At 38.3% G+C, this 16201-nt stretch overlaps 2 protein-coding genes across 2 annotated transcripts; both read left to right on the forward strand.

The window, feature by feature from the left end:
* The first annotated feature begins 5221 nt into the window (after positions 1–5221).
* LOC125774899 (odorant receptor Or2-like) lies at positions 5222–9372 on the forward strand. Its single transcript, XM_049445267.1, has 5 exons — positions 5222–8069; positions 8138–8384; positions 8432–8548; positions 8613–8873; positions 8946–9372. Exons 1-5 carry the CDS (start codon positions 7549–7551, stop codon positions 9009–9011), a joined length of 1212 nt encoding a protein of 403 aa, XP_049301224.1. The 5' UTR covers positions 5222–7548; the 3' UTR covers positions 9012–9372.
* Positions 9373–13332: 3960 nt separating this feature from the next.
* LOC125774900 (odorant receptor 98a-like) lies at positions 13333–14949 on the forward strand. The gene is made up of 2 exons (XM_049445268.1): positions 13333–13570; positions 14626–14949. Exons 1-2 carry the CDS (start codon positions 13373–13375, stop codon positions 14947–14949), a joined length of 522 nt encoding a protein of 173 aa, XP_049301225.1. The 5' UTR covers positions 13333–13372.
* The last annotated feature ends 1252 nt before the right edge of the window (positions 14950–16201 follow it).

Below are 16201 nucleotides of genomic sequence, written 5' to 3' on the forward strand. Positions count from 1 at the left end.
TTGTAACAGGCATGTGATCACCTAGCGCGTCAAACAGTGTAATCAATTTACCCGCAGATCGGCTTTTACATGACAAGTACATCGGCGAACACGTAAACATGTCGTCATGCTGACAGAATTTGTCATTCGAGACCAAAATTGGGACGCTTTCCGTACGCAATGAATAAAAATGATTCCACCTGTTCCACGTGAAGCCGATCGTGAATCCAGCGTTGCTGTGACTAATGCACCTGCGAAAGAGGTGCAACCAAAGTAACCAAGGTGCCCCTTTTAAGGGTCAGCAATGGGTCGCACGAGTTTCGGGGCCAGTCAGTGCCCGTATTGCACCGGGTGCAATGTACGAATGATGACTAACGTGGGTGGCGCTTGGCCTAGTAGATATTGAGGTTCCGCGGGGTTGAATCTTCAAGTGATCGCGTTTGAATTTTGTGCGAATCGGCTTCAATTCACGTTATAATGCCTGTCATCATGGTGTGTGAGTCAATTGTCGCAATGAATCCTGTCGGCAACGGTAAGGATGCGCAAAACCGTAAAAGATCCCAACCCATGATGAATGTCCCTAAACGAGGAGATGACAACAATGGGTTGGTTGTTGGTCAGGTTGTGCACCTGTCACAGTCAGTGATGGTGCGTTAATCACCACCCAGTAGGAAGGGGTCACACTTCAGGGGTGGTTCAGTGGTTTCGTTTGCTAATTTTAACACAACCCGAAACGCTCCTTCCGATTTAATCGCTTTTCAGACGACATTTACATAAAGGAAGGAGAATGAAATAACAACAACCAAAAAAAAGCCCCTCGCAGTAAACGATCTACAGCTGTTGCCGTTAATGCTAACGTGCCAGACTTGCTTCACCGGTGTCTATAGTCTGCTAGAGCACAAATTGAGAAATGAAAGGTGTCAATGCGTACCGTAGTGACAGAATTTTATTGCATTTGGCTGTGAGTAGGATTTTAAGTAATCCCATCATTACCTAACAACATACCAATTCGTGGAAAAGGAGCAAGTGGACTGTTGTTAACTGCTAGCTACAAAACAGAAACAGATGGTTGTAAATTATGTGATCACACGTAGAACGAACTGGTTTAAATCACAAACCCATCCTCCCCGACATCTCCACCCATGTGTGTATATATTGGTAATCCAAAATGGCATAATCAAACATCCTGATAGGGAATGTGACAGACGGGCGTAAAGATAAAGATTCATGTGTAGAAACGGTGAGCTGTACGCATAACTTCCGCCAGGCTCATTAGTAATGCATCCCATGTGTTCGCAAAGGCACGTCAGTCATTTCTTTGATCTTTTCAGCAGTGACTCAGAAAGCACTTCTACTTGATCGTGTCACCGATGGCTCAGTGTGTTGGAATGTTCGCACACTTTGTTAGATGAGAAGGAGAATAGAATGATTACAATCATTACTTTAAGATGTAAGATTAGTTACATTGAAAATCAGGCATGATCGTGTGACACAGTCAGATTATTAACAAAATGCCACAGTGGCTCATTAATTTTCCTGCATGTGTCTGTCAACTTACACATGGTACAATTAACACTGTTATTAGATATAGTATCAGTTGATATAAAGATGATAGGTCTTTTGGTAGAATATATTATGGCTTGAAAATCTAGCATCCACGCAATTTGTTTATCATGAAATGTGGTTCAGATATTTCACTGTGCTCATAAAACTACGAATGATCAGTAGCTCAGTTGTCGCTATAAAGCTGCAAATCACAGCACATTTCGCAATTAAGTATCGTTAAAATTTTATGCGAATAGAATGTTGATCTTTCACATCCAATGACTCATAACCTACGTGCGTTACTGTACGATGCACCCGTGCGATCTCCGTGCGAGTTGGTGAAGTGTTGCTAAATTTATGTTCTTCATCTCCACAGAATTGAAAATAAATCTCAAATTGCCAGGTACTACACATACATATAAACCATTCTACTTCCCGGTTTTGTTTGCGGCGAAGTACAAATGACCAATCAGCACGCAAATGACACGTTGGTAGCATAAAAAAAAGTGCACACCTTGCTATCTTCCGGGCCGACGAATAGGCGCCTGCGTTGGTACGGACCAAGATTCGCTTCCTAATAACACACGATCAACTTCATCGAGTGACGCGGGTGACCATGAACATGGCGCGCAGTTGTTGGTGGTGGGGTACACGCATGCAAAAACAAACGGAAAGGAAAGGTGTGCGTACGGCAAAGGAATCAACGATAAGTGAGCAAGAAGTCACCACACTGATGACTCAGGTTCGTTGTACCAGCTCAGGCTTCGAATGACCTTTTCGCGGAAGTGCTCGGGTGCGTTTTATCGAACAGTTCCCACCACCAAGGACGCTTATTGAGGACTGGTTTTCAAAGCTTTCTTGTGACGAGCCCTAAATAAAAATAGGCATAGGTTGATGATAAGGGGTGTGGAGCAGATACCTCCCCGCTGATGGAAATGAATGGTGTGAGGGCGACGGGAATGGAAAGGGAAGTCGGAAACAATCCAAGAGCAACGATCCCGGGCGGTGTATAATGTACGATTAAAGAAGGTGTCCATTGGCGAAGGTCAGCTCCACAAGCAGAGGCTCGAGTGGGTTGCAGCAATACGGAAATTTTTATCTCCGATCATACCGATCACGCACCCCCGGATGATGTCGAGTGATTGTGCGCGAACAATGGTGCAGTTTTATCTGGACGGGTTAAAGAAAACCTTCGCTTTCGCTAAGTATCAATCGAGAAGTGAACAATCCTTGCAGTAGAATATACGGAAGTTTACTTCCAGCTGAGTGCTTGCAGATGTCGGAAATGGAAAACCGTGAATCATGCGTGCCACTATCGGGAAGGAATTATTGAACTGTGTTTTCTTCTTCTCATTCTTGCCTGATGCTAGACGGTTTACTGTCGATGCTTTCTTGAAACTCTCCACCGAAAAGATGATGAATCAGTCCGTTAGAATCAGTGGATGGTCATTAAATTAGGAATTCTCGCCGCCAGCCAGACGGCCCGGGAATATCCGTTCGCAAACAGCGCTTCCCCTCTTCGGTGCGTCTATTGTTACACACTTTAATGGGATTTTACCATTCAAAAAATGTCTTTCGCTTGAAATGACGCGACCGTATCAGTGTGGAGTTTGTGGGGTTTTTTTTGGAAAAAAGAACTTAAACACCACAGCACACAAATGTGGAAGCGAATTCGTAATGTTTTGTTTACGGTTCGAACCCCTTTCGGTGGAACGGAGAGGGATCGTAAAAAAATATTCATTTAGGTACGCTGTGGGGGATAAAATCAACCAGAAAATAAAAATGTTTTCAACGTAACAAAAAACAAAAAACAAAAATCTCTCATCATCGCGATCCCATCCGTCTGCGAAGTTGGTCGGCTTAACGTGTTGCTTCAGATTTATGCATAACTAACGAAAGAAGTACAAAAGAAAAAAAACAATACATACCTTCGACACTAAACTATTGAAGCAAACGAATGGTAAATCTGGAAAAAGACACATTTTAATTGTGATTTTTGAACGTTGCAAATCTTCAAGATGCTCCTCAGTGAGACAGGTTAAACAAATTAACTCTTCGTTACAGTCCGTGTAGCAAATGAAGTTGCTATTATTGCATACCTTTATGATTTAGTGCATCCCAATCTGCAAGTGCCATTTACAGTGCAATAAAACACATTTCTCATTAGCAGTAAAACGAATTGCTTATATGAAAGGTATGCAATAGAGCTCAACATAAAAGCGGAACATGCGTTGTACCTTCTTTCAACAAATACATTCGCTATAGTAATTATCATTTATGTTTATAGCAATAATCATATTACAAGCGTTTAATTTTACCTTCTCCAGCGTTAGACATCTTGAGAGTGCATGAACGATTATTGGTCTACGGTTGTCTGGATGGTTTTCCATACAAAATTGCAAAGATGTGACTTAACGTTTCTAAAGGACATAACGTTAAAGGAGCTGTAACATTATTTTTTAAGCGTTTTTAAGCATTCATAAATTTAAATAATACACCAACGATCCACATGTAACTTTTGGGTTTAGTGTGAGTAATTGTGACTTTCTTGTAACTAATCAATTATGCCTTCCGTCAAGCATTTTCAGAATTACAATACTTGTGAATCACAGCAAGATGAGCAAGGTTCCTCAACTTCTCAAAGTAACGAGTTCTGAAAGTTTAGTTACGTCGGAGATGTACTAATTTAGTAAGATCACGAAGAAACGATCACAAATACAGGTGCATACCTGTCCGAATGAATTGCGTATGAATCACTGGTACAGCTTCGGCAATATGGTTGAAGCTGTAGAACTATTGCTGCACGTGTATATGTATTAAATCCATCGAGAAACGCGTGACAGGTTAACAAACAAAACGAAATCACACATCAAGGGATTGTGCTGTAGCCGATGATGTTATAGAAATTTGGTGAATCGATTAATGAGTTATCATGAAACCGATCATCGCCTCCTGATCAGTGTCAATATCATGTATGTAAAACACATGTGTGTGCGTGTGGGTTTGTATTAGGATTAATTAGGCATCAATACAAGCAAGGTGTAGCAGAGTGAGGGAGGAACAATGGGTGGTTGGTAGGAGTGGAAAAAAACATTTTTACAACTAATCAAGAACGTCCAGCAGGTGCATCATGGAGCGGATCGCTCAGCTCGGACTCGTAACTCCCCGCGCGATGATTCACAGCGAACGGGAACAAAACCGTCTGTGTCATACGGTTAATTGGCTTCGGGGTGTCATGCTCGGTGTTTGCAATTAGGAAAAAATCATTCATCATGCGAAAAGGTCGTCACGGTAGCGTAATGAAGGTCGCACTGGTGGTGGCGGATTTGAACCAGAGTTCTTGCTTGCGTCGACACAGCCACACTGACTCACAGTCGTAGATTTCGCAGTATTTTGTCACCTGCTTATGAGTCGCTGTTTGTGGTGAAACGTCATGTTTGCTATCAAGCAAAACTAGTTTCGATAAGCTGAAATAGCGTATCGAATGTGTGCCTTCCAGATCGTGGCGGAGACCGCAACGGTCCGCAGAACTACCTTTGGTCACAAATTTGCCCAATAGCTTCATTCGATGAGGTCTACGTAACGTTGTGATGGAGATCGGTAATAGTTCAACTAAAACTTTTCGATTACAGAGGACAATGGAGTGAAACTACTTACTTACTTACCAGGCGTTATAATCGCTTTTAGATCTTGGCCTGCTGCAGGAGTCCTCTAAACCGCTCACGATCGAGCACTTTCGTCTGCCAATCCATTAACGTGGCTTTTTTGGTGAATGCATCAACGCTCTAATTCCATCTCAGTTTTGGTCTGTCCACGTGGACGACTTAAAAGGACTTTAGGGCGCCCTTCGCGTCTTCGAATTCGCGTCTAATTCATGGTGTGAACCACTAGTTTCAAATATTTCTCAGATCAGTACGAGATCGTGTTGCGATGATTTGCAAGTACTTATTTTTCCGTTTCCATGACTTATAGGTGCCACTAAATACCCTTTTTACCCATCCTTTATTTGTATTTATTAGGGTAAAATTTTTTTACTGATTCAAGGTTAAAGAAAATAGTTATTAGTAAAAACAAGAACAAAATTCTTGAATATTTACATCACTAAATAACTAAAAAAATATTCTAGTTTCTTTTTTATAACGCAAATTAGACTTGAGCTGGATTTAAAAAATATAAAGTTTTGAGAAGAATTTTTCATTTCAATGTTTGTTTTATTGCTGTACTTGTTATCGACAAGTTTCTTTATTGGTGATATGTCATTGAGCACTATTTGTTTTTTTTTCCAATTTTTATTTACAAAGTAATCAGTTAGGGAACTAGCAATCACACCATTCTACTCCATTGGATGTTGATGACGGTTTGCTCGTGCTACATTTTTTTTGCCATCGATCGGCTTGACAAAAACGATTTCATATGAACAAAGCGCATTTATATTGATCGTTGCTCAGGGGTTAGAAAACTATAATTTTTTTTATTGTGCGGAAGGAAGCCCTGGAGAATTGTACTAGTTGACACATATTTATCAAGTAAATAAATTGATTTATAACCTAAATACAATACAACCGTTAACTTTATCATGCTTCGAAGCTGTTGGATGGTTTTAAGTATATTATAAAGACTAAAAAAAACTTTTAAAATTTAAATTAAAAAAAAATGAACTCTAAAAAATAATTCAATTGCTTTTAGGTGACGTCGTGATTTTAGCAAATAAACATTAATAACTTATTTATCTAACTTCAAGAAAAATTAAGAACGAAACAAAAAGAAAGACATAGAACAATTATGGCAATAAACAACAAACCATAATTCTTAAACAAACAAGCTAGACAAAACATAAGCTCTCTACATTCTGAATAATTTCTACATTTTATGTATTGATAGTAACAAACCGCTCTTGAGCGAAATGTAAAAACAAAATGGAAGCATTATTATATTTGTATGTAAGCACTGAGCTTTGTTGCATGGCTTTACTCATGGCATGGCATCAATAAAAGTGGATTTTTGGTTCAAGAAAGTCTTCATTCATTATATTACAATTGATAGCTAATGAATGTACCGATTGATAGCAATTTATTGTACAAAAATTAAAACAAGAATCAAAAACTAAAAAGTTTGAGCGGTTTCATTTTGTCGAACCCTGGTTTCGTCCTCAACAGGATCTATTAATCGGTATTATTAGCACTCCACAATTGATAAAACCATAGAAAACCACACAGAAAGGTTTCTCATTTTACTTCCGCAGCAGTTCATATTTATACTGCAATGGATACATTTTATTGTAGTCTTTCGTTAATATAAGTTATGATTGTAGATTGTAGACCATTCTCCTGAGAATGAAAAAAATTGTTATGATTACGACAGAATACATGAAAAGGTTGTAAATGACGCTTTAAGGATCATTGTGTTTAAAGTATGAATAATAGGGAAATATTTCCAAAACTGAGTCATACAAGGAATCGTCATTCAAAATTGCTATAAGCGCAAATTACTTTTGTGCTTCGTGAGTTGTGTGAAAGATATTGGTGTTTATTGAACTTGTAGGATGAGGTATTGCAAGTGTATTTAATGGAAAAAATGTATGTACACAGTTTAACGCTATGGCGTTAGTGCTGTTTTACCATAGTCATTTACATGAGAGTTTTGAAAATAGCAATACTAATCATCAACATTTGCAGCTATCAATGTAATGGTCCGAGGCCATTGCATACCATATCCAATTAAATTTTCTGACACAATGAACTTGACATATTGTTTGTGCATACGTTGTACAGAAAAGCTCCTCATTGAAAGTATTTGAAGAAAAAAAAAACATTGAACATGTGTTCCCCAATTGCTAGCCGAACGGATATGCCAACGGATATGAGTGTATAGTAATTGAGTGTAATAAAAGTTGCATGAGTGTTGTCGTCCCTAATGGTCAAAACTCACTAATTGGCAAGCATTTAAAAAAGGAGTTACCAATGAAGATACAATCATTAGTAATCTGGTAGTAGTAAACCTTTTTCAACAATTTTGTGAATTGTGATGGAGTGCAGCAATAGGAAGGGACAGTTTCCTCTGATAGATCTTACTATAAGAGGGCTCAAAAAGATTCGTTTTTGGAACGAAACACCTGGACAATCGTTTCCGACTATTGGTTGGATCATTGTTATAACCTATCCAATTGCTTGGCTTGTTCCGAGTTGGCTGTTTATAGTGTCCTCGCAGAACGACCTAACCCGTTTGATGAAGGCAGTCAATGAACAGATTGTGTTCTTTGCTATCTTTTTCAAGTTGTGTGCTTTTGCTTTGAATTTTCGTCGTTGGGAACAATTGTTTTACGATCTACAACGTGCGTACACCACCGTTATGGTTAATCCGAACATGGATGTGCAACGGATTATAGGACATGTGGAAAAATCGTCATACTATCTAACCAAATGGTATGGTTCCGTGTTGAACTTTAACTGTGCTTTGTACGGATCATTGCCAATGCTGTTAGTAGCGGTAAAGTATGCTATTACTGGATCGTATGATGTACCACTTTCGACACCAATCGAGGCAAAGTATGTATGTGCTAATTGTAGTATATATATAAAAACGAATCCTTGTACAACGTTTCGCTCTTGTTTAGTTATTTCATCCCAGGTATCCGTACTAACTTTTGGATCTGGTTTCCACTTGACATTATGTTGAATGTATTGCTGCAGATTGATGCGATAGCTTTATTTTTCATTGAATGTTTCACGTGGAACCTTGTGCATGCTACATCATGTTTGTTCAGAGTACTTCAAATTCAAGCTAACGAACTTGCGCGTCATAATGAACGTGATGATGACTGGACTACCAAATTTACGAGCTTTGTAACGTTACATGATTCCGTACTAAGGTAGTATATTGGTGTGTAAAATTACGTTTTTAAACAACTAATTTTTTTCTTTACAGTTCTTCTCAGACATTGGATAAGATTCTGAGCATCCAGATGTTATTTATTTATTTGTCAACCGTTTTCGCATTGTGTCTAATGATGACTGTGCTCTCCTTGGTAAGATACTGTACAAGCTCATCGAACGTTTCTTTCGATCAAGAATTCGAACTCTAATTTACAGGCTTTCAAGGATATGTATCTGTTGGTTGCTATGAGCTGCGTCATCGGATACTGTCTATTTCAAACATTTTCCTTCTCTTATCTGGGTACCGAGCTCATAGTGGAAAGTGGTGCCGTGGCTGAAGCTATTTTTCACAGCACATGGTATGATCACTGTGTGAACAGACAGAAAGATCTTTTCTTTGCGCTTATGCGAGCTAACAAACCGGTTAGATTAACTGCCGGAAAATTATTTATCGTAACACGAGACTCTTTCACAGTGGTTCGTATGAAACTTTACTTCAAACCTTCATCTATTGAGTAACCTTACAATAATGTTCATAATACTTTGTAGGTGATTAAACAGTCGTACACCATCTTTACATTGATGTCCCAGCTTCTGGAAAATAATGTTAATTGAAATTCAAAATGTACATTTCACTGAGAATGGTGAGAATAACATTTTCTGATATCAGTAGTACATATTAAATGACACCTTACAAAATCGCAAAGCAACAAAAACTTATTGCTTAAAATATTAAACTAACATCACTAATATTTCACGCACCTTATGCCAAACTCTCAAAGCCAGAACTATTCTGTAGAAAAGAGCAAACAGGCACGACAAAAAATAAAACAAATAAATTGAATGCAAATAAATCCGTTTTTAGTTGAAAAAAGTTTTAATTGCAAAAAAAACGAAGCCTTTTGCAAAATAGTGTAAACAACATTCATCAAGCGAAAAGGTTGTCACGGTAGCTTAATGAAGGTCGCACTGGTGGCGGATTTGAACCAGAGTTCTTGCTTGCGTCGATACAATCACACTGACTCACAGTCGTGGATTTCGTAGTATTTTGTCACATGTATATGAGTCGTCGTTTGAGGTCGAAAGGAATGTTTGTTATCAAGTGAGACTAGTTTCGATAAGCTGAAATAGCGTATCGAATGTGTGCCTTCCAAATCTTGGTTACAATCTTACGGCATGCGGCATAGCCCGCAACGATCCACATGACTACATTTAGTATCAACTTTGTGCAATAGCTTCATCCGATCAGTTTTTATATAACGACGAGATGGGGTTTTGGGTTGTCTAGTTTTTTTTTAATATTTTATTTTTTTTAATTCTTCTTTTTGGCTTAACGACCTTACAGGTCACGCCGGCCATTTCTGGCTTACTAGACTTATTTTACCACGTAGCCGGATAGTCAGTCCTTGCTACAGGGGAACGGTCCGGATGGGATTTGAACCCGGTCCGGCCATGTGGACTGACGCCGTTTATCACCACCGGACCGCCCATTTTTTTTAATTATCAGAGATTAATAGTGAAGTAATTACAGGGCTATTGCGGTGTTGAATACCACCCAAAAAATTTTCTCCCAGAAACTACATGATAGACTTGTCCCATCAGTGGCGTATTAACCTATGGCCGAATGGGGCGGCCGCCAGGGGCCTCGTCGATCGGGGATCCTGTAAAATGTTGAACAACAATTACCGCCCTCCCGTTCCAGATTGATCGCCATGTGCATCAAAGAACGCTTGCTAATTCTAGAGGGCCTTAAGCTTGTTACTAGGGCACCCAAAGGAATCCCCACTCCGCGGTCGGCATTTCGAAAATAAACAACCCCTCCATGAAATTGTTAGAAAACTTTTCACGACTCCACCGTCCTCCGATCTTTCCAGGAGCCTCACAGGAAAAATCCGTCCCAGCAGTTTTGGAATCAATAACCGCATTATTTGCTCTAAATATGTCCATGAACACCCCGCGCCCCCTTGACAAAGTTGACACTAGAGTTCCTTCAGGCCCAAATTACCATTCCGCTTAAGGCCATTTAGTAACTTTATCAGCCACTGTGTCCCTTTCGTAGGAGAAATAATTGGATACTATCAGAGAGGATTCCGTAACGGAAAATCAACCATGTGAGAGATCGTGAGGAAGATGACGGAGCAACAGATCCGATCCGATGATAGCCAGGGTAAAGCCGTATGGAAATAATCAACATCACATGTCAGGTGACGAAGGATGGAAAACTCTCAGGACCCTTTGCTACCACGAAGGATCTGCGCTAAGGAGATGGACTAGCTTGTCCACTCTTCAATCTAGGGAGGCCCATCCGGAACGCAGAGGTGAAAAAATCGGGACTATAAGTAAATCCTGATCCTTGCTAATGACATCGACGCCCTTGATTTACGTTTCTTCTATGTAGCGGACGCTTCTCAATGAATCGACCACACGGCAGAAAATCTAGGGTTAGAGATAAACGAGACAAAAACCTCGTTGATGGTGGCATCAGCAGTGGGCCTGCTAACAACTAGTGATGGGTTATACGATTCATTTCACGGCTCGACTCGGAATCAATTCTTGCTCCTTGGGTGCAGCGGGTTCCTACCGACACGTAAATACAAGTTTTTTTTTAATTATTCACACACTTATCTCGCTTTTTACATCAAACTCACTTTACGTTTTATTGAATAAAACTCGACAAATAAATCGTCATGTGTACCTACTTTGATTGATTTATTCGTTACAATTTCAACGTTATTCGTGTGGAAAAAATGGCCTTTCTACTTGATGACCCCGTAGGAAAAACAGAAAAGAATTCGTAACATTGGCCAGAGGCCACCTAGCGAAACGAAAAGTAGCGGTAAACTTAATATAAACTACTTATACCCTTCTCAATACATATTTCTTTGTTGTACTTCAGGTATTTGGTTTAGCACCGTAGGTTTTTTTGGTGGTGTTAATCCAAAATCATCAATTAGTATTGATAACGGCGTTGGTCGAACTTCTTGACTTTACGTAGAAAAACGTTACTTTAGCTGGGTAATATGCGACCGTATAACACGATGTGCTTCTTGAATAAGAACATTGTAATTCACAGTTCCAATTTTCTCGAGGATGGTTGCTGGTTTCCACAGCCAGGAATTAGCTTTATGAACCTTAGCATATATATGTACTAGATTTCCCACCTGGAAATGTCTTCTGACTGCGCCATGTTTCTTGTAGAAACCATCGTTTTGCTTTGTTCTATTTCCATTTAAGACGCTGGTTGGAGTAGAGCGATAAACTTGCAAAAAGATGTTTAATGCTTCTTCTAATGTTTCTCCTCCCGCGCGAAGATTATTGAAGTTTTAGCAACATCAGCGAATTTTCATTTGATCCGGAAAATGGAATTATCTTCGTAAAGTGGTTCAGCCGTTATGAAGAACTCTTCAATTCGGATGCTCTCTATCTCTCTCTCTTTCTTTCTCTCTCTCTCTCTTTTTGGCTTAACGACCTGGTCCTGTTGTGAGGAACCGGCGTCGTTCATCACATACACCACCGGGCTGCCCCTTCAAAATTATATTAGATTTGAACTAAGTCCTGCATAAGAAAAAAATCACTCATTCATTCTCCTTCAGTATACACATCACTTATTTTTAAATGCCTTTATATAAGTTTCTTGTTTTTGATACATTTAAACGAAATTTCTATAAAATCTTCAATAATTCATACGTCTATAAGGTCTATTTATGACCAAACCAAGGTCCGAACAATTTGCATATTTTTAATTTATTTGAAAACCATTTAACCGGTTGTTACATTGACCCTGTACTGTTACATGACAAATATGTTGCTGAGTGCAAAATTATTTTGGTACTTCGTTTATTGTGTCAAAAAAGATTTGTTGTTTATATACCTTAGTTAATTGCGACTTAAAAATAAGGACTAACAAACCTGTTAAAATATTTATAAGCGGCTGCGATGCTATGTTCTTTTACCGTAACATTTGTTTGGACTGCTTATGTGTCCAGAAATTAGCAATAAGTGCCTGGGATCAATGATGCATTATTACAAATCAATATAAAGCACCGGGGTGATTACATAGGAGTTCCAATTAAAACTCATGTCGCAGTTACCTTCACTAATTGTAAGCACATTGTGTAGAAAAAATTCCAGACATTTCCAGTGCATAGGTAGGAAGATACACAGGATAGCATCATAGAATAATGAAAAATGGACGACTTTCGCCTATCGAGAGGGTAGCAGTTGCTTAATTAGAAAGGATATAAAATAGGAGTTACCAACGAAGATGCAATCATTTGCAATTTCGTAGCAGCAAAACCATTTTCAACAATTTTGTGAATTGTGATGGAGTGCAACAATAGGAAGGGACAGTTTCCTCTGATAGATCTTGCTATAAGAGGGCTCAAAAAGATTCGTTTTTGGAACGAAACACCTGGCCAATCGTTTCCCACTGTAGGTTTGATCATTGTTATATCCTATCCAGTTACTTGGCTTGTACCGGGTTGGCTGTTTATAGTGACCTCCCAGGATGACCTCACTCATTTGATAAAGGCAGTGAATGAACAGATTGTGTTCTTTGTTGTATTTTTTAAGTTATTTATCTTTTCAATAAATTTCCGTCGTTGGGAGCCACTGTTTTACGATCTACAACGTGCGTACACCTCCGTTATGGATAATCCGAACATGGATGTGCAACGGATTATAGGACATGTGGAAAAATCGTCATACTATCTAACCAAGTGGTACGGTATATTAATGAGCATGGAATGTGCAGTGTATGGAATATTACCGATTATATTAGTAGCAGTCAATTACGCTATTACTGGATCATACGACGTACCGCTATTGACACCGCTCGAGGCTAAGTATGTGAAAGGCGCAATGTACATAAAGATGCAACATCGAACGATCGTTCCTGTAGTTATTTCATTCCAGGTTATCGTACTAACTTCTGGATCTGGCTGCCTTTCGACATTGTGCTCAATGTTGTGTTACAGATGCATGGAATAGCTATATTTTTGACTGAATGTTTCACATGGAACCTTATCCATGCTACCTCATGTTTGTTCAAAGTGCTGCAACTACAAGCTGAAGAGCTTTCTGATGAATGTGGACGTAAAGATGACTGCCGAGAGCTCAAATTTACGCGCTTTGTAACATTGCATGATTCTGTTTTACGGTACGATGTTGGTTTATAAAAGAACTTTATAATGGCCGTGTCGTGACTTCCACCCATTTCTTTCACTGTCCTGACCATTTTCAGCAAGACAAATTCAAATTTTAGAATCTTTCTTTTTTTTATTATTTTTGACACGATCCGTCCACTTACACGTCCGTCCAAAAACTGACTGTCCTTTCGCTCAACTTACTCATCGTCGCTCGATCCTCTCTCCTGAAGGATCTTTTTCGTTTTCTCACTCAGGATTTCCAGATCCTCTCTTGTGCAGCTTCTCTCACGTGTTGACAGCTAATCCTCTCGCCCATGATGAATTTTCAATTTTTTCTCTTTCTTACTCTCCAGATTTCTTAATTTCTCTACCATATTTTATTCTATTCTCTACAGGCCGCTTTTCATATATCTTTTATTACAGCGTTGCCCGGACACTAGAGCAGATACTAAGGATTCCGATACTATTGCTCTATATGTCAACTATTCTTGCGCTGTGTCTCATGTTGATTGTGCTTTCTTTGGTAAGATACGATGCATGCTCTCTGAGCTAGTGTTGAAAAAGTTCTTCAAAAAAAAGGATCGGTTCGGAACTCGATTTTTTTTAAAGTATCGAATCGTGAACCTAGGTTACAAAAGATCGATTATATATATTTATTTTTTCCATTTTTTCCAAGTTATGCCCTACATATGAATCACAAAGTTTCTTTTAATTACATTTTCTTATTAGTAGTTTGTAATGAGGGATTTATTTTAATTTTTATAATTATGGTTTATAAAATTGTTGTTCGATTTTTTTTTCGGTAACATTCTCCTACTTTGTTCTGTGCAAATATTTCCAGCTTTAAAAAAAATCCGTTCACATAGCACATAACTTGCTGGAATAAATAAATGGAGAAATATCAATATTGAATGTGCTTCGTAACGTGGAAATAAGTATTCGATTCTTTAATACGACACATAAGCGATGCTTTAAAGCAAATTCGAGTGTCGTCGATATTTATTTGTAACGCATTATTCGCGTATCTTGAGTAATTACTGTGCAAAAAAAGAACTCTACTCTGAACGATAATTATATTAAAGGATTTCATTCTTGTTCTACAGGCTTTCGAGGACGTGTATCTGTTGACCATAATGGTTAGCACTCTCGGATACTGTCTTTTCCAAATATTTTCCTTCTCTTATCTCGGTACCGAGCTCATAGTGGAAAGCGGAGCCGTGGCTGAGGCTATTTTTCACAGCACATGGTATAACCAGAATGTTCAAAGGCAGAAAGAAATTTGTTTCGTTGTGATGCGTGCTAACAAACCAGTTTATTTAACTGCAGGAAAGTTATTCACCGTGACACGAGATTCCTTCACTGAGGTTCGTATGAATCGTTTTTTAATCCTTTTTTCAAGGGTCTGAGCGTATTTATTATATTTTTATAGGTGATTAAACAAGCATACACCGTGTTTACATTGATGTCCCGGTTTTTGAGTGATAGTGTAAATTGAAAAGATATGTAATAATATATTTATTATTTATATGCGATTATTTTTTTTTACAATGCAAGTTCTTGTAATCAACTTCTTGTTACATGTAATCAACATGTAATAAGCGTTTTTATAGACACACCTCCCCAACATCACAAATCAATAACACTACCCACCGCTAAATGATGTTACTGTAGAAGATAGTCAAAAACACTTGGTAGCAAAGCAATCAATACATTTTTAATTACAATCGAGCATGCCCGGGATAAGGCAAAGGACGAAGAGGAAATGCCTTGTGAAAATTGTAATCACTTCAGCCTTCTGTGGCTGACAATACGGCTAAAGCCGTGATGATGGAAAATAAATAAAATTAAAATAAACATTTTCAATTAATTATGACCTATTTGTCACAGTATTACATTGTTTTTAATTTATTATTAATTTTCTAATACCACCTCCCATGTGCTGCTATTATAATTTTAAAGAAAATGAATTAATAGCAACAGAAATATATATTTTTTAACACTTATAATTTAAATTTTAAGCAATGCACAAATAAATTGAATCATTTTGCAACGCATCTGCAATACGCCTGAATCTATGCAATACGCATCAGATTTTTTCCAAAAATCTTTTTTTTTTTTTGGATCAATAATATGGACTCTTTTGCCATAAATCTCTTTTAGTGGTATCGCGTATTTAACCGTAATGTATTATCACAATTCAAGATATCTCAATTTTTTTAGTAACACAGTTTCTTTACATCACACATTAAAAAAAACTTCGTTGATCCGTTTGAAAGAATTCACAGGTTCAAACCAATAATTCCTTCTCGTTCAAAATTCAAAATGACACCTTGAAATATTTCAAGCATGCTCAACGTAACTCACCACCAGATGGTGCTACTGGGAGAAAAGAACAACCAAACACATGGTAATATAATTTAAATGCTACTCGTACGAACCAAACGAAGAATGTCATATGTTAAAAAAAAAACTTATTTTGCTCCAGCAAAATCAAAAATGACGATTTCGGTCTAGTTTTGTGCAATTTTAGTTGGTGTAAGGTGAATATTTAGCCCTGCATAGGTGGATACACGCTTCAGGGAAGTTTTTAACCGAGACCGAGCGTATTATTTAGAACTTGCTTATCGCACGCGCTATCGCATCGGTTCAACTGAACGA

Source organism: Anopheles funestus, chromosome 2RL, assembly GCF_943734845.2.
Source record: "Anopheles funestus chromosome 2RL, idAnoFuneDA-416_04, whole genome shotgun sequence".
Classification (NCBI taxonomy): Eukaryota; Metazoa; Arthropoda; class Insecta; order Diptera; family Culicidae; genus Anopheles; species Anopheles funestus.

Coding starts and splice junctions, on each gene's coding strand:
- LOC125774900 (XM_049445268.1), top strand. CDS start 13,373: ATGCATGGAATAGCTATATTTTTGACTGAATGTTTCACATGGAACCTT. Junction 13,571..14,625: donor TACGGTACGATGTTGGTTTA/TAAAAGAACTTT, acceptor ATTATATTAAAG/GATTTCATTCTTGTTCTACA.
- LOC125774899 (XM_049445267.1), top strand. CDS start 7,549: ATGGAGTGCAGCAATAGGAAGGGACAGTTTCCTCTGATAGATCTTACT. Junction 8,070..8,137: donor TCGACACCAATCGAGGCAAA/GTATGTATGTGC, acceptor GCTCTTGTTTAG/TTATTTCATCCCAGGTATCC. Junction 8,385..8,431: donor TTGTAACGTTACATGATTCC/GTACTAAGGTAG, acceptor TTTTAAACAACT/AATTTTTTTCTTTACAGTTC.